Source organism: Trichosurus vulpecula, chromosome 9 (genome assembly GCF_011100635.1).
Source record: "Trichosurus vulpecula isolate mTriVul1 chromosome 9, mTriVul1.pri, whole genome shotgun sequence".
In the NCBI taxonomy this organism is placed as follows: domain Eukaryota; kingdom Metazoa; phylum Chordata; class Mammalia; order Diprotodontia; family Phalangeridae; genus Trichosurus; species Trichosurus vulpecula.
The window spans coordinates 30,791,212-30,809,836 of record NC_050581.1 but is presented as its reverse complement, the minus strand read 5'-3'; the positions used below and the strand labels follow the sequence as shown (position 1 = coordinate 30,809,836).

Sequence of the window (18,625 nt, the reverse complement as noted above, 5' to 3'; positions counted from 1 at the left end):
TTTTACCTTCCTTCTATTCACTTCTATGCATTTTTGAAAAGATGCTTCAATTAACTTGTTTTCTTTTTTTTTCTTTTTGGTTACCCGATCCTTACCCTTCCTCTATCTCCTCATCCCCAAACTGGAAAAAGTTTTTCAAAATTGTTTTTATTCATAATGTTGCTGTTATTATATAAATTGTAGTCCCTATCATCACTTCACTCTGCATCAATTCATAGAATTCTTCCCATTCGTAGCATATCAAACATTTCAGTTTTGTATATGTCTTGGAAATGACAATTTTATCAGGGAAAACATGCCATAAAGTTTTTTTTCCGAAATTACAGTTTCCCTTCTAATTTCATCTACATAAGTTTTGCTTATGCAATATCATTTTTTTTACCTTTATATAATCCAGTGTCTTCTTTATTTTCTGTTATCTACTCCATCCCTTATTTGGTTATGAACTCTTCTTTTCAACTATCTTAAAGGTAATTTTTCTGATTGGTTTGTGATACATTATTATGAAAGGTGGTAACCTTTTATGACCTCACAGATCTAAGTTAGCAAAATTTTTAAAATTCTAAACATTTGGATGCTTTGAAATCTTACATTTGAACATTTCCAAACCACATCTTTGCCTTGATTTGAGTAAAAGTTTAAAATGGCTGAGCCTCTAACATCAGTGACTACTACTACAATGATCTACATGATTATCAGATTCGTTTTCTTGAAGAAGGCTTATTAACTACTCATCAACTAAAAGAATGGCCAAGATGGACCATCATAACCTATAGGCAGTTTCCATTCATAGGAATATGGGATCAAAGGATTTAAATATGGAAGGGATGTTGAAGGGAATCTGCTTCAGGCAGAGGTAAAATGGTTTGCTCAAGAAAATACAAACAGTAAGTAGCAATTTAAACCAAGGTTCTCTGACTTCAAATACAGTGTTCTTGTTATAATATTATGTGTGCATGCTTCCTCAAACTTCCCACATTACGAATTGGAAGTTTCTAGAGAGATTTACAGGGATGTGGAGATTGGAGCATTTAACTGAAAAGAGTTTTCCCTCTGAGGAGGAATCAGATGGTTCAGTGAACCTATCATCACATGAGATAGAGATATTATAGATTCTCTGATTCTCCATTGCCACCAGAATACACTGGTTTTCTCCCTTTTAAACAAGTTTCTCAGAGTTTCTCTTGCTACTCGTTGGTCTTTTCATGTGACATCTATTAACCATTTGTTTTTAGGCACAAACTCATGGAAAGTGGCCAGTCAAGTGGTATGCTCCAGAATGCATCAATTACTACAAATTCTCCAGCAAGAGTGATGTTTGGAGCTTTGGAGTGCTAATGTGGGAAGCATTTTCATATGGACAGAAACCTTATAAAGTGAGTTATTGTTAATTGGCTGGTATATGTATAATTATGTGCCCATTGTAAGTAGCAAAAAATGAATCAAGTGAGAAATAAGGCTCATCGTTTCACCCTACTATATTCAAAATGGCACAAATTGATTTCTACCTTAGCATTGTATGAGATAATCATCTTCAGCCCTTCTTTATGGTTAGGACCAAATGGATTGAAATTTTCCACTTGGCCTTCTGAAATGTGAATCTTTCCATACAACAAGACTAGAATAATATCATGAATTTTTTCCTGTGTGCTTGAGTATGGGACTTTAAATAACGACTAGTACAAATTGGATCATTGTATTGCTTTATTTTTTACCTATGATTCAGAATCAGAAATAACTAATTCGGGGAGTTGTCTTTGTAGCATATTAAAGTCAAATTTCTACAAGCCATTCCCTCCTCTACAGTAATACCTGCTATTATAGGAAATTATCCACTAAGGTGTTTTTTTTCCTAATGCCGCGTCATGGCATGGAGATAATCTTGAGTTGTTTTCAAAGATTGTGCCATCAGTGTGTAGATGTAGAGAGCCTTATCACCAGAAAGATGCTAATTAAAAGATTTGGTTTTGGGCTACAGTAGCTTAAGAAGATGTCTACAATGGCATGGGATGCTTTCACTTTATAATGTTGGGGGAATGGAGTGAAATTATGGATCTTTTAAAATATTGAAAGACTGTTTTAACTTGAATTAATTCTCTACAATAGCTTAGGTTCTATTATATAATCTGGGTTTTCTTCCTTGATCTATAACTCATTCAGGTGATACTAGAAACATGATTTTATCTTCATCTTAGAAATGGAAGTACTATTTAGCAATAATATAACAATTCATGAGGACTATCAATGAATTATTGTTATTTATTTTGTTTCTTTCAGTCTAATGCCTGAGTAATTTCCAAAGTGTAAATTGGATAATTGGGAAAAAGAAAACATTCACCCTTTCCTTCTTTGATATTTACTCTATCCAGAAATGTCACCTAAGCCAGATTCTGATTATTTACCAATAGACATCAATATTTCAGTTTTCCCTTAAATACCCTAATCATTTTATTCTTCAATATGCTTTACTCTCATGACTTATTCCTCCATTTTGCCTCAGAAACACATAGAAATGGTCACACCTTCAAATTCCCTGGTTAAAAAAAAAACCTCTGAAATTCTTTAATTGCTACCTATTATCATTCTATCTCTTTATGCTTTATTCCTCTCAAATCTATTCATTGTTCTCACCATGCAGTTTCTCTGTCCCTCAGTACTTCACCAGATCATCACCATTGCTCTGGCTACCCTCTCATTGCTTCCCAATCTTGACCTTTTAGTAAGCCATTTTAAATATACACTAGTCTTTACTCTCAAAATCCTTTACTTCTCTGTTCTGTCACACCCTGAAAAAATTGACACCTTCACAAATTTTAACCCTAGATTTCTCCCACCTTCTGTCTTCATTCCTATTCAAATACTGCTGATTAGACCTGGAGGATGTCATACAACTATGCTAACAGAATTCACTAAATTTATATGAACTAATCTCAACAGGGCTTTCATTTTGAAAGTTCAACTCTTTTACTCTTCCCCAATTAATTCTCTATCCCACTGCTCACCCTAACTGTTTCAAACATTATCCTCTTTCTTCAAACTTTTTACAGTCCCTCCTCAGCTGTGGCTCTCACATAACTTACTTTACTGAAGAAATAAAGACCATTCACCAAGAGTTTCCTCTTCTCTCTTCCTCCTTATGTCACTACTCCTTGACATCACCCACACCATTCCTCCTTTGCTACAGTATCTAATTAAAAAAATCTCTTTTCTCCCACAAAGCCAACCCTTTTATGTGCACCCTTGATCTAAGCCCTTCTCTTTTTTGATAGCAGCATTACCTCTCCCCACCCCTAATCATGTCTACTCTATAATTTTCCATCTCTCTACTACAGATTTCTTCCCTGCTGTCTACAGGGACTACAGGTTTCTTTGCTACTACCTTCAATCCACTCATGTCTCTCCAGCTTTAAAAAACCCTAACTAGATCCTATTATCCCTGATAATTATCATTCTGTATATATTCTCTTCCTCTCAGCCAAACTCTTTAAAAAAGCCTTCCACATTCTGTGTCTCCTTTTATTCTCAACTTGATCCCTCTTTAGCCCACTGCAGTTTGGCGTTTAACAACTTCCTCATTCAAACTGCTCTTTGGAGTGACAGATCTACTCGTCTTTTCTCAGTCATCCTTCTTAATCTTTCCAAAGCCTTTGACAAATATTGACCACACTTGCCTTCTCTTTTCTCTGTCTTTTCATATCAATCTACTCATCTGGTTATCCTTATAGCCATCTGACTGCTCCATCTCAGTCTCCCTGGCTAATTCTTCACCCATGTCATGCTCATTAACTTTGACTTTTCTTCAAGTCTCTGTCCTGGAATTTATTCACTCTTTTCCATGACCCAGTTGGGCATCTCATCAGCAAACATGAGTTCAATTACTATGCCTGCACAGCCCTATTGTCTTCTAAGTTTCAGTCCCATATCACAAAAGTGCCTATTAAACATTCTGAATTGGCTGTCTCATGTCTCTTAAACTCAACATGTCCAAAACAGAACTTACTTTCCCCATCTCAAAACCCATCCCTCTTCCAAAATTTCTTTTCACTGTTGAGTGCACCACCATCTTTGTAGTGCCTTTGGTTACCAACATTGTTATTATCCTTAACTCCTTATCCCAAATATCCAATCACTAATCTTGTTCTTATCTCCATATCTCTCACATATGTCCTCTCCACTCTTCTTACACACTTACAACAAAGGTTTAAGCCTGTATAACCTCTTGTTTGCATTATTATCTCACATTTGGTATTCCCATCTCTATCCTCTATCCATCCTCCATAGAGCAGTCAAAGTCATTTCCCTAAAATGCCAGTCACATTACCCCCTCTACTTAACAAAATCTCCATTACCTCTAGGACAACATATAAACTCCTATGTTTGACATTGTAATCTCTAAAACCAGTCACCTTCTTACCTTTCAGTCTTCTTTCATACTATGCCTCTTCAATCATTCTGTAATCCTATATACCTAGCAACTCATTGTTCGGCACACATCACACATGTGTGATTTTGCACTAATTGTGCCACGTCTCTGGAATAGACTCCCTCCTTAGTTCAACCTCTCAGAATACCAGGTTTCTTTCAAGATTCAGCTCATGTACCACCTTCTACTGAAAACCTTTTCTGACAAACCCTGGCACCAATACTAGTACACTCCCTCCCCCAAACTATCTTTAGCTTGTTTCGCATATTTAATGTAAATAACATGCTCTCTCTTAATTAAAAGGTAGGGACTATTTCACTTTTGCCTTTTTATCACCATTACTTAGCTCAGTATCTGGCTTATGACAGGTGATCAATAAATGTCTCTAAACTGATCGATGGATTGATTCAGGGTATAAGTCATTTAATACATTACTGCTGCACTGGATTCTGAAGATAATATGCCCAATTAATTTCCCCTCGTGATTATGGCCATTGCCATCAAATAAATATGTAGATTATGGTACTTTAAGATCCTTGGATCAAAGAAATTGATATAAACCTGCTTGAGTATTTTTAAGGTGAGTTACAATAGAAATAGTTACTATACATACCAATTTTATCACCTCAAATGCCTTTCACCTTTTCTAGGGAATGAAAGGAAGCGAAGTTTCTGCAATGCTAGAAAAAGGAGAGCGGATGGAGTGTCCTGCGGGTTGTCCAAGTGAAATTTATGATCTGATGAAACTATGTTGGACATACGAGTGAGTATAACATGTTTCTCTATTGATGTATCAAATTGCTTTATTTACTAGGCAGATCCCTGGTTTTCATATATAGGATATATATGTAAGCCTATGTAAGGTGCTGCCCTACAGCAGGTGGCATGGATAGATAACTTAGGAACTGACCAACCATTCTCCAAGAGAAAATGCTTTGAGGGGAGAGGGAGCAGGATCATAACTGAGCATTTGCTCATCTCCTCACCTATTTCCAAGACAAGTGCCAGACTAGAATACCTGCCCCACTCAACTATTGCTGGTCTAAGAATACAAGTCTGAGAAAAAAATAAGCTTCCCTTTATCACTAACTCTTAGCTTAAATTCATCAGTTTAACCTTTTCCCATCAACACAAGACTATCACAAATAGCAAATAGTCAGTGAATGAAACAGAAATTGGAGACATTCTACTGATTAGAATATAAAAGAAAACACATTAAGGTCAAATGAACTCTTTAGAGGAGAGTGAGATAAAATTTCTGTTCAATCAAGAGGGAACCTCTGATTTCACCAAAGGGTAGTTCTCACTCTGAAGTTTTTAAGTGGAAATCATGAATATGATGAAGAAACTGTATGTATGCATGTGTGTATGTATACACTTAATTTCTGCCAGACTGTTTTCCAGTTTTTGAAGCATTTTTAAAAATAGTGATTACTTAGCCCAGTAGCTGAAAACTTTTGTTTTATTAAACACTGGGTTATTGTTATCATTTGCTTTTATATGTTGTATACCTGATCTGGTCCACTGATCAACCTTTCTTTTTGTTAACCAGAACCAAAATGTCTTATTGATTACCAATTTATGATACAGTTTTTACTGGGCAGCTAGGTGGTGCAGTAGATAGAATGCCAGGCCAAAATTAGGAAGATGTGAATTCAAATCCAGCCTCAGATGCTTACTAGCTGTGTGACCCTGGGCAAGTCACTTAACCCCATTTGCCTCAGTTTCCTCCTCTGCAAAATGAACTGGAGAAGGAAATGGTAAACCATGCAGTATCTTTGCCAAGAAAATCCCAATTGGGGTCATGGAGAGGTGGATACGACTGAATAACAACACAATATAGTTTGAAATCTAGTATTCTAATGCCACTTCTTTCTCACTTTTAAGAATTATTTCTCTTGAAATTCTTGACCTTTTTCTCTGATGAATTTTGTTATTTTTTTCTAGCTTTATAAAGTCATACTTTATTAGTTTGGCGTAGCTCTGAATAACTAAATTAATTTAGGTAGTATTATTATTTTTATCATGTAGCCTCAGTATTTCCATGAGCAATTAATATTTCTCCAATAATTAAGATCTGTCTTTACTTATGTAAAGTGTTTTCTAGTTGTATTAGTATAGTACTTATATGTAACCTTGCAAATAGACTCCCAAGTATTTTATATTTTGGGTAATTATTTTAAATGTAACTTTTTTCTATCTCTTCCTGGTGGAAGCTAAGACAAAATTATAATTATATAAAAGATTATAAATAGAAGGGCTAGGAGTTGTGTGGTTGAATAGTAGAACTATCTAGTGCCTCTAACTGGCCCCCTACCTTTGTGCGGGTGGAGCCTCTCCTTTCCAGGTCCTCCCTTCAGACTTACTTGTGGGCTTCACTTTTCCTTTAGTTGTTGCTTTCATTCCACCACTTGGGGGAAAGATTTCTGTAAAGTTTCCAAAGTGGGAAGGGAAAGTTGTCTTATATTAGAAACGTTCTCTTTTCCTTAGTGCCTAACTCATGAACACTATAGACTTATTTGTGTCACAGGTTGAGATCCATTTAACTTTTTCACTGGCTTTAGGGACTTTAAAAGTAAACATTAGTCATTTTTTTGTTCACCTGGATCCTCTAATTAGTGGAAAAAAACCAACAAATTAGGAAGAGAATCTCTTTATGTCTCCCTCTCTTTCTCTTGTTAGTGTATCTCTGTCTTATCCAGCCTGTCTCTTGAACATTCTTTTTCTGTGTCTGATTCTGTGTCTCTTTCTTACTCTCAACTGCCCTTCAGTAAAATAAATATAGATCTTTAGTGTATTAGTTTAACCATAATTTTAGCTTAGTGCCAGCTTTTAGAGCCTAAGTTCCAAGAAATGCCAAACAGACTTCAAAGAAAGAGGTAAGCTTTGGAAGTCATACATCTTTCAGGAAGAAGGTGGGAGAAGAGTGTCTTGGCAAACAAGGACAAACATAGTTGTTTCGCTGTTATTCAGTATCTAATTACTAGTTGGAAAGTTATACAACATAAAATTAAAAACACACTAAAAATTACAACATTTAATAATACCAGCAAAATATCATATAACTTTGTTGAAATTGTTAAATAGTTTCATTTAATTTGTTATTTGCTTGTTCAGGATGCTCTCAGTAAACCATAACATCATAGGCAAAAAAAGTCATTTTGCGCTGCCTGTCCTTATTGCTTCAATTTCTTTTTCTTGTCTTATCAATCTAGGATTTCTAGCATTACATTGAATAGTTATTTGACAATTAACCTCCTTGCTTTATCCTCAATGTTTTTGGAAAAGCCCTACTTTATTCTCATTATAGATGTAATGCTTGTTCTTGGGTTTAGGTAGATACTATTTATCATGTTAAAGAAAGATCCATTTATTATTAGACTTTTTAGTGTTTTTAATAGGAATAGGTGTTATATTATTTTAAAAGTTTTTTTCTGTATCTATTGAGATAATCAAGATTTGTGTGGATCTTGTTATTAAAATCATCATTTATGTTAAAAGTTTTCCTCATATTGAGCCAGTCCTGAATTCTTGTTAAAAATATAACCTGGGCATAATTTTTTGATTAATTGCTACACTCTCCTTGCTAATATTTTATATAAAATTTTTGCATCAGTAATTCATTAAGGTAGACAGCAGTGGTGTGTTGTATAGTAGAAATAACGCTGGATTTAGAATCAGACAGCCAAGGCTCTGGTGCTGGCTCTATCATTTCTTATCTTTGTGATCTTGAGCAAGTTATCTCATCTCTGGGAATCCTATTTCCTCATTATTAAAATGATTGGATCATAAAATCCTTCTAACCCTAAATACTTTGATCCTATAAGTATCATTAAAAAACAGGGCCATTAAAATTGTTTACTAATACATTTGTTTTCGGTGGTTATGTCTGTAAGCAGATTTGAGTGACAAGAGGGGGAAGATCATAGTATTCACACACATTATTACATGAAAGACATAATCTTTTAAGATGCATCTCTTTCCTGAGGCCTCAGTAATCATTTCCCCAGATTGCAATATGTTTAGATCCCTGAGTAATTCTTTGTGTCATCATGTGGTGTGAAGTAAGCAAAGAAAATAATGGTGAGCTTTAGTCAGTGAACCAACTTGGAGGACCCTTAAACCTCCTTTTATATAACACCCAGAAATAGCTCAGTTCATACTTTCTTTAAATATGATTATAAGGACACTTTACAATGTAAGTGAAGATATTGATTAGAGAAATGCAATTTAAAATAACTCTGAGTATCACCTCACACCTATCAGATTGACTAATATGACAAAAATGATAAATGTTGGAGAAGATGTGGGAAAATTGGAACACTGGTACACTGTTGGTGGAGTTGTGAACTGATCCAGCCTTTCTGGAAAACAATTTGGAACTATGCCAAAGGGCTATAAAATTGTGCATAGCCTTTGATCCAGCAATACCACTTCTAGGTCTATATCGAAGAAATCTCAAAAAGGGGAAAAGGAACTACATGTACAAAAATATTCATAGCTGCTCTTTTTATGGTGGCAAAGCATTAGAAGTTGAGGCAATGCCCATCAATTGGGGAATGGCTGAACAAGTTGTAGTATATGACTGTAATGGAATACTATTGTTAAGTAAGAAATAATGAGCAGGCAGATTTCAGAAAAACCTGGGAAGAATTACATGAATTGATGCAGAGTGAAGTGAGCATTACTAGAATATTGTATATAACAGCAACATTGTGCTTTCAGCAACTATGATTGGCTTAGTTCTTCTCAGCAATACCAATGATCCAAGGCAATTGCAAAAGACTCATCATGAAAAATGCTATCCACATCCAGAGGAAGAACTATGGACTCTCAATGCAGATCAAAGCATACTATTTTCACTTTTTATGGTTTTTTGGTTTCTCATGCTTTTCACCTTTTATTCTGTTTCTTCTTTCATAACATGACTAATGTGGAAATATGTTTAACATGATAGTACATGTATAACCTATATCAGATTGCTTGATGTCTTGGGGAGGGGAGAGGAAAGGGAGGGAGAAAATTTTGGAACTCAAAATCTTATAAAAATGAATGTTGCAAACTATTTTTACATGTAATTGAAAAAAATATAAAATGTTATTAAAGAAAGAAAAAACATATATAAAATGAATGAAGCAATTGAGGTAGAATGTTAGAACCAAGTATACATTGCTGCACTACATGGGAGACCTAGAGATACGTTTATAATTTTAAACCTATAAACCCTTTGAGCAAATTGATATTAGTTGCTAAAACACACACACACACACACACACACGCACACACACACACACCCCTACATACATGCATACAGACACACAGTAACATATAGCTATTAGGATCCTGAAGTTTTTTTCTCCTAGAATCGAGGCTAATATTCCTGTGTGGAAACTTAAGGGAAACTGATAACTTTCTAGAGCAAAGGCTAAATTGTCCGTTTACCTAAAAACATGCCTCGTGACTATTCCCTTTGCCAGTTATCAAGGTAATTAAAGATAAAAGTCTATACTATGGTGTACTCTGTTAGTTCATGCTAATTGTTTATTCTCCTGCATAGATGATTATACAATTTCCAGCCTGCCTGTAATATTTTACTTTATACTTCTAAGCTGCTAATGTCTCCATTTCAAAAAAATTATAACAATGCTTATCTCAGCTAGAATAAATTTTTATAGTACTTTAGATTGTGGAATTGTAGATAAAAAAAATTTCAGTATCATGAAAATAATTTAGTCCTTCACTTGTCATCCAATGTGTCTAGTCATTCCTTTGGAATCCTTGGGAAGTAGACAACTAACACATCCCTAACGTATCAGAGATAGGACATTTCCTATATTAAAAGTGATGTCAGGTGGGCCATATTTAGTACAGGAATATCATATTTAATTTTGGAACCTTATCTTGTGTGTTGCCGCATTATCATTTCTGCTTGAACGCCCTTGCAACATCAGGGATCCCCCCCCCATCTTTTCTGAGACTAAAGTACACTACACTACCCAGAGGGCTGGTAGACCCACCTGTAGTGTTGCTACCTAGTCTTTGGTGTAGCACTACCACCCCCCCCCCCATTGGTTTTCCCAAAGCACCAATTACCCTAAAAAAATAATAAAGAGCTAAAGAATAAAGAGATGTGAAAAAAATCCCAACCACACAACCTCAAGACTCATTAATACAAGTCTCGCTACATGAAACTTTATGGCAATTAATCTTACTTTCTAAACTGTTAGTACTTATTTTTATTTTAAACTGAAACCAAAGCTTTGCCTGGATTAAACAATTTTTTTTTCTCTTTCTCATGTTTATAAATTTCTTAATTTAGCATAATGGTTTCTAAACAGAGACCCGTTTTTTTTAATGTTTTGTTCTCCAGCTTCTCAGTGGCCTTCCTAATACGTGTTCAGCTCAGAGCTGAACACAATGCTTCAAATATATACCAAGCCTGTTACTTTTATAATTACACATTTGTGTAATATGGTATCTCCCACCCAAATAGATTGTAAACACCTTAAAGGCAGTGGCTGCTTCGTTTTCACATTTGTACCCAGCACACTACTCTGAATGTAACAAGAACTTAATACTTTTTTTGCATTGAATTGGTTTTTCTTATTAGTGGTGTGATATTGACACTCAAAGTAAAGTGAGGCCTGGGAATTGAAGTGGATAATTTAGCGCCTGATTGACACTAACCACAGGCTTCATTTTATTTAGCCCTCTATATCATCCGGTGAAGTTTCAGATAGGAGTCCCAACATTTGGACAAAGCATAGCTTTTATGATGAAACTTCCATGTATCCTTTTGAAATCAGACATGATCACTTCTGATCAGCCTTTTTTTTTTGCAGTGGGATTTAGATTTTTTTTTTCCTTTTTCTGTTCTTTGCTAGCAATGGATATATGTTACCTTCTAATGGTATGAAGGGGTCACATTCTATCTCCTCTCCAAATTAAACCTTTTGTTTGCTAGTCAATCCATAATTAAGCACTTGTCTTATATTTTTTAAAACTGGCACTAGAACTACACATAAATACCCCTCTAGAAAACTTTGTCTGCCTTCCCTTTGTGTCCCTCCCCAATTTAATTACCAGACTTAACTTTAGGCTTTGAAAGTTTATAGCTTTTTTGGCTGATGTTGGTTCTTTACTGTTCTATTATTCTCGTTCACTTTAGTTCTATAGTTCATCTGTCCATTAATGTTTTTGTTGGATTCCAGCAAGTTATATTTTATCTGTTTTAAAAATAAAATGCAGCCTAAAATTAGGACATACCAATAATTTTAAAAAGTGGCAGGGTATAGCAGTATCAGGCAATCTAAAAGTGTCTTTTTTCATATGTATGTTCCTAAACAATAATACTTCTCTTTTCATTTCAGCGTTGAAAACAGACCTGCATTTTCAGCTGTTGAATTGCGACTACGCAATTACTACTATGATGTTGTTCATTAACAGATCCAGAATCTCAACTCTTGTTTCCTTTGGGGAAAAATCATAGAAACCCTGCCTCAGACAAGCTATGAAAGAAAATTCCATATACTTAAATGAATTTAACTTACATTTTATTGATAATGCCAAAGCCCACCATTCAGTGTTACGAGATTGCAGAACAAAAACGGTCTGTAACACAATTGTTGTTATAGTTTCCTTTGCTTACATTCAGCACAGGCTTTGTCCAAAGATAGATACTTTAAAAAACAAATATGGATACACAATAACATTGAAGGGGAAGGGAGAGGGGGAAGAGAGGGAGAGGGAGAGGGAGAGGGGGCAGGACATAAAGAATATGGAAGAGGACAGTAGGATCAAAGGAGTGCTAGATTAATTTGATTTCCTTTTTTATATAGTTTTCATGACAGTTTTTAAAATATATTTTAATGAAATTTCTTTTATATTTTAACAGTTCTCTGCCTCCTGTGCATACATTTGAATACTGAATAGGCCTAGAGGCATTTTAACAAATATTTTCACTATGTAGGCTATCAAAGAAGAATTGGACAGTATGAAAAAGGATGGAAAGGGATAGAAAAGGAATAGAATGAAATAGAATGAAAGGAGAAAGGAGAGGAAGTAAGGCAGTCGGTTAAATACAGGATTATTTTGATGGGTCTCAAATTTTCTATCATAAAGTATTTCCTGAGAGCAAAAATGCATTTGCAGAATCAAACAACCAGTAAAGATTGTATTAATACGTTGACTTGAATGGAAATGAATTATATTTACTTTTGCTTTGTTAGATGAGATAGGAGATATAGCAATGAGAAAAAAAAAGATGAAAATCGTGTTTTGTTTTTAATAAATGAATTGCTTTTGTTACCTTATTCCTAGCTAATCTTTCTGTTATAGGCCACTGTGAAATGTATATTTGGAGAGGGAAGATTAAGCATTTTATAGGGTGGATACCTTAGGAAAGGCATAGTAGACATAGCCGATGACTGTTTGAGACTAATAAAGCATTTTCCTGCTCTTTTGATTTGGCAGAAGACTATTCCATGCTTACTTGATCTGCCTTCATTCAGTTGTCATAATGTGTTACTAGCTTTCACTGTTAACCTCTCAACCAAAAGAGAGCATCTAGACCTGAATTGACTAGACTGTCTCTTTCTCTTCCCCTCCCACCCATCACTTGCTACTCCCCCACCCCCACAATATGCATGTTGGGGCCTAAGAGTGTTCAAATTAACAATGGTTTCTAAATATGAGATGGTCAGATCACTTTACAATTCTATAGTAGAAACTTTGCCTCTGTGCAGGAAAAACAAAACAAAAAAACAACTATTAGGACTGAAGTGTGGTGAGAGGCAGGGGGCAAAGGTGACCCATTTCCCCTAGGAATGGAGGTATGCTGAAAAATAAAGGCCAAAATAAGAATCATTAAAATGAAAGGGGTTTTGAGTTAAGAAGCTTAGGGAGAAAACTCTGAGGTCCTAAAAGATAACCTTCTGTGCTGTCCTTTCCTGAGGCTATGACAAGCTACCTTTATGAGAATTTTTTTATAGGCTCATTTAAATGCTTTCTAGACTTTGCTGAAGAGAGACTACAATGGCTGAAAAAATAGACTTACCTGAACAACCATCTTAGGTTGTTACTTAAAAGGGCTTCAGAAGTTGTATCATCCCAGTTATGTGACTTAAGTGATAATTTTTTAAAAGCTGTATTGTTGTGTTTTGTTTTATTTTGCTAATATAAAATTCAATTACATGTATGCTTTTTTAATTTAACCATGCTTTTCCCTCATGTTTATTCTTTGTTATTATTGTTGTTAAGATTGTGACTTTATGTTTATATAAGGCCATGATTAACCATAATTCTAGAACTTCTGTATTTTTGAACTGTAGAAATTAAAAATTGATTCACAAAGATCTGCTGGCCCCTCCAATAAAAAGCTGAACAAGCAGTATTTTGCATTATCTGCACATTCAAATAAACCAGTGGTTTTTCAAAAGACATTTTATAGAAACTGATTTCTTAATAAAAATTACAACTGAGCTTTGTGATTATTTTCAGAGAAATTATTAATAGGGCTACCTGTCAGCCTAAAGAGCAGAATTTTTTTCTTTAGATAAATGGCATCAAACTAAAACCAAATATTCACAATTCATCTTTTAGGAGGGGGAAAAATCCTTTTAGTTTATCATTTAGGTGGTCCAGGGTACTCTATCTTCCACTGTGTATATTCACTTGTCTTTGTATCAGAGACTGAAAGAATCTCACTTGCAACAGTTGGGAACTAAAAAGATTTTTCCCAGGTGAGAATTGGACTTATCCTTTCAGACATCTTCTAGGATCAAATATAAACTCCTCTATAGCATTTCAAAACCTGATGGAACGTGTTTTAGCTGTTATTTGTTATCTAGGAGTTGAAGAATTTCTTTTTCTTTTAGTAAACAGTAATTTTATTTTTTTTCCAATTACATTTTTTTCCAATTTTTCCAATAATTTTCTTTTCGTTTTTTCTAATTTGTAGTGCTTTAATACACATTAACTTGCTTGGGTGTTAAAATAATTCCATGAGGTAGGTATCATTGGTGGTATGATCTTCCTTTTAATGATGTATTAAGTGGTGTGCCTGTGGTCACACAGCTCTATAAAAAGCAGCATCTGAACCCAGGTCTTTCTGACTCTGAAATCCAGTAAACTCTTGACTACTGTGCTACTTTTTGAAGGCTTGAAAATAGAGCTAGATAATGAGAAATTACAAATATCTGAAAAAGGACTGTTTTTTTAAATTATTGCTTTCTTTTAAAATAGCATTTATATATCTGTGCCCCCACTCACTCCCCTTCCTAACAAAAACAGTTAAGCAAGTGAAACTGACACACTGTTGACACACTACTCCACACCGGAAAACCCCCTCAACCTGCTGAGAGAAAAAACATGTCTCATCAGGCTTCTGGTTAATATTATTTACCCTAACATTTTTTTTTTAGTATTTTTCCTTCCATAAAACATGTCTCTTGATTCTGCTTTCTTCACTCTACATGAGTTCATGCAAATCTTCCCTAGTTTCTCTGAGTAACTCAAATTTCTTGTTTCTTCCACAAAAAGTGCCATTAGCAACAATGGGGCTCTCCCTCACCTCAGTCCCTCTTTGGCCTCCTTTTGTTGTATGTGCCTTGTAGAAGAGAGACAGCTGGGTCAAAGGGTTCAAATACTTTAGTGACTTTCCTTGAAAAGTTCCAAACTGCTGTAATGGTTGGATTAGTGGAAGGCTCTACCACCAAGAACTCCTGTCTGAAAACAGCATTGTTGGATTTTTTTTGCCCTGTGTTAGCCAATTTAGTATGGGGTGAAACCAGTATTAAATGTTTATTTCTCTTAGTGATTTCCTATAACATTTTGTTTGTTAGTTGGATTTCTTTTTTGGGGGGAGGGGAGAAGGCAAGGCAATTGGGGTTACCAATAATTTTCAATATTCATTTCATATAATATTTTGAGTTCCAAATTTTTCTCTCTCCCTCCCTCTCTCTTTCCTCCTTCCCAAGATGGCAAGCAATCTGATATAGGTTATACATGTACAATCATGGTAAACATATTTCCATGTTAGTCATATGAAAGAAGAAACAGAGCAACAGGGGGAAGCCACGAAAAATAAAAAACAAAACAAAAGTGAAACTAATGTGCTCCCATCTACATTCAGACTCCATAGTTCTTTCTCTGGATGTTGATAGCATTTTCTGTCATGAATCTTTTGGAATCACCTTGCATTCTTGTATTGCTGAGAAGATTAAGTCAATTATAGTTGATCATCTCACAGGGTTGCTATTATGGTATACAATGTTCAGCTCACTAGGACCTCGAAGAATTTCAGCAGCCTGGCAAACGATAATGAAGTTTAATACCTTTTAAAATAATAGCAACCTTATTCTCAGAATATTCATCTTTGGCCCTGTAGAAGGAGTCCCTGATTTTTCTTGTATCATCGACCCCTTTGGCAGTGCAGTGAAGCTTCTGGACCCCCTTCTCAAAATACTGTTTTTAAATGCACAAAACATAGAATTACAAATAAAACCAGTCTTGCTTATTGAAGGAAAATAGCCCTGTTTCAGGAAAAAAAATCTTTAAATAGTTTATATAAAAGTAACCTCTTGAGTAATGGACCAAACAGAGGCATGACTGATAGATTAAAATTGATAGATTAAAAGCAAATCTCTCAGGCTTTTTTTTTCTTTAACTCTTAGACTTAGTATTGTATTGGCCATCACAAGTCACCTGGAAGAAAGCCTGTTTCATAGTTGCATTCATAAGGACTCTACATGCTGCCCCTACAGATAGTATGTATTATAAAAGAGTAACTCTAGATGGAGCCAGAAGTGTACAAAGAAACAAATTCAAATAGTGGTATTGTAGGCATCAGTGGAAAGTGGAATAGGGTTTTAATACCAGTGCCCATGTGTGAGACTAGCCCTTCTCTTGCAACAATTTCTTTTCCCCCACATTTTATATTGTGGGGAAATGACTTCGCCATCTTGGACCTCAGATTTTTCAACTGTAAAATGAGGAACTTGGACTAGATAGCAAAAGTTCTTACCATAAGATCTGCAGTAGTGCTAAGCACACATATGATGGGACATATGAAAATCAGTCAATTTTGGTATGACAGGATGACCCAGATAGCATCAACCTGATGTTTCATTGTTGTGAATATGTGATTCACTTCTTTTTTCTTGACCCCACCACCAAATAAAGCAAGACCAAAAAAGGTTTTGTAAAAATCTATTCCAGGCTATGAGAGGCCTTTGTGGTACAGTAGAAGTAACGATAGTTTGGGGTCAAAGGAACAACCTGCAAGTCTTGGCTTTGCCTGGTATCTTGGGCAAATCACTTAACATCCGTAGGCCTCAATTTCCTCATCTGTAAAATGAGGAATTCCACTAGATGATCTTCAAGTTCTAAATCCATGATGCCAGGAGCATTTTATGAGATATAATAGAATATTTTTAGAGGAAGAATGGTGTAGCTATTAAAATACTTGATTTGAAGGCAGGAAGACTTGATATAAATTCTATCTTTGACTCTTGCCAGATCATTCATGAACATTTAGGTTAAAAGCCATCCCAACACAACCCATCCCATCTATATCACTTGCCATCTCTGTTGCCCATTTGATTTGCATTAATAATCCAAGTAATCATACACAATCCTACCTATTGCTCTAGATTCTAAAGAGTTTTTTTTTAAATGTTAAGCACAAGTCTCCTGGTTATTTCATTAAACCATGATTTACAAACATTACATTCCTTAATATAATTCAAAAATTCTTTTTTTCTTCAAAAAGATCAAATAGTACAACAATTAGTGAAAAAGTAAAAAGCCAGTTTTCTGACTGTTCATTCCTTGTCTCTCAGACAGAATGACAATGCTAAGTATATAAGTATAAATTCCTCAAAGTCTTTATAGGAAGCAAAAATGAATTCAAGCAATTTCATTTGAGAGAAGTTGGCTTGATTTCTCTGCCACATAAAGGAAGGAGACAATTGTGCAGCCAGATATTTCAAAGATTAGTCAGCGGGAAAAGAAATGGAGATGCTATCATCAAGTAATCAACTTCATAGAATAAAGCTCTTATCACTGGCCTCTGGTAAGCCAAAAAGATAAGAATAGTAATGATGCAGGAAGAATATACTGTACAATTAGTCACACTGTGAGATTTCTTCCTTTTTCTAATTAATAATAGCTAGCATTTACATATAGTGCTTACTATGATATGCCAGGCAATATACTAAGCACTTTACAATTATTATCTCATACGATCCTCACAACAATCCTGGGAGATATGTGCTATTATCTCTATTCTGCAGATAAAGAAACTGAAGTAAACAGAGTCTTAATAACTTGCCCAGGGTCACACAGTTGTAAGTGAATGAATTTAAGTAAGGCTGGATTTAAATTCAGATCTTCTTGACTCCAGCCCCAGAACGCTGCCCACTATGTCAACCCAGCTGCGAGAGCTTATAAAATAATAGCAATAACAATGCTTTTTTTGGTCAGGGGAGAAATACAAAAAATACTTAACAAAGCAGGAGTCCCAGAACCAGGCTTTCCTTAGCAACTGTGCACAGGGGGAAAAGGATTTCCAATAAACACAGTGGGTACTTTGTCAACCCAGGTAAGAATCTTCATAAGCAAGACCACTTAGAGCTCTATTTGCAGGTCATCAAACCATAAACAAGAAACCACCCTCACCCCCTGCCAAACACCCATCTTTTCTTTCTTTCCTCAAAAACGAACAAAATTTTAAGAAGCATACACTGTAAAATGCCTAGTCAACCAAATCCCCATCTACTGAATGTAGGCTGTAATCCCAAAAAGTTCATGTAAAGAGCACATGTGTAAGCCTTTAGATGATAGACAGGTAAACAGATAAATAGAGCTTTAAATCACTACTAAGGGAATTGGAAAGCAAAGGAACGCTGAAGTCTCAACTCATCCTGTAAATTAGCCAAGATGATAAAAAATGGCAATAGTCAATGTTGGAGGAGTTGTGGGAAGATCGGCATCATTGGTGGAGCTATAAGTTGGTAAACTATTTTGTAAAGCAATTTGGAATTATGCAAACAAAGTGATTAAACACCCATACTTTGAGAAGGAGATTCCACTACTATGCTTATATCCCAAGGAGGCAAATGGTAAGAAGAAAGTACTTAAATAGACCAAAATATTTATAGCAGCACTTTTTGTTATTGCAAAGGATTGGTAAGAAAGGTGCCC

At 35.2% G+C, this 18,625-nt stretch overlaps 1 protein-coding gene across 2 annotated transcripts in view; it reads left to right on the top strand.

Moving 5' to 3' along the window:
• SYK (spleen associated tyrosine kinase) overlaps positions 1-12,149 on the top strand; it is a 168,782-nt gene extending 156,633 nt beyond the window's left edge. For both annotated transcript variants that reach the window (XM_036739164.1, XM_036739163.1), the window contains 3 exons: positions 1,236-1,376; positions 5,074-5,186; positions 11,794-12,149. In XM_036739164.1, coding sequence (XP_036595059.1) covers positions 1,236-1,376; positions 5,074-5,186; positions 11,794-11,866 — 327 coding nt within the window. In that variant the 3' untranslated portion in view covers positions 11,867-12,149. The remainder of the gene's footprint in view (positions 1-1,235; positions 1,377-5,073; positions 5,187-11,793) is intronic.
• Positions 12,150-18,625: the final 6,476 nt, after the last annotated feature.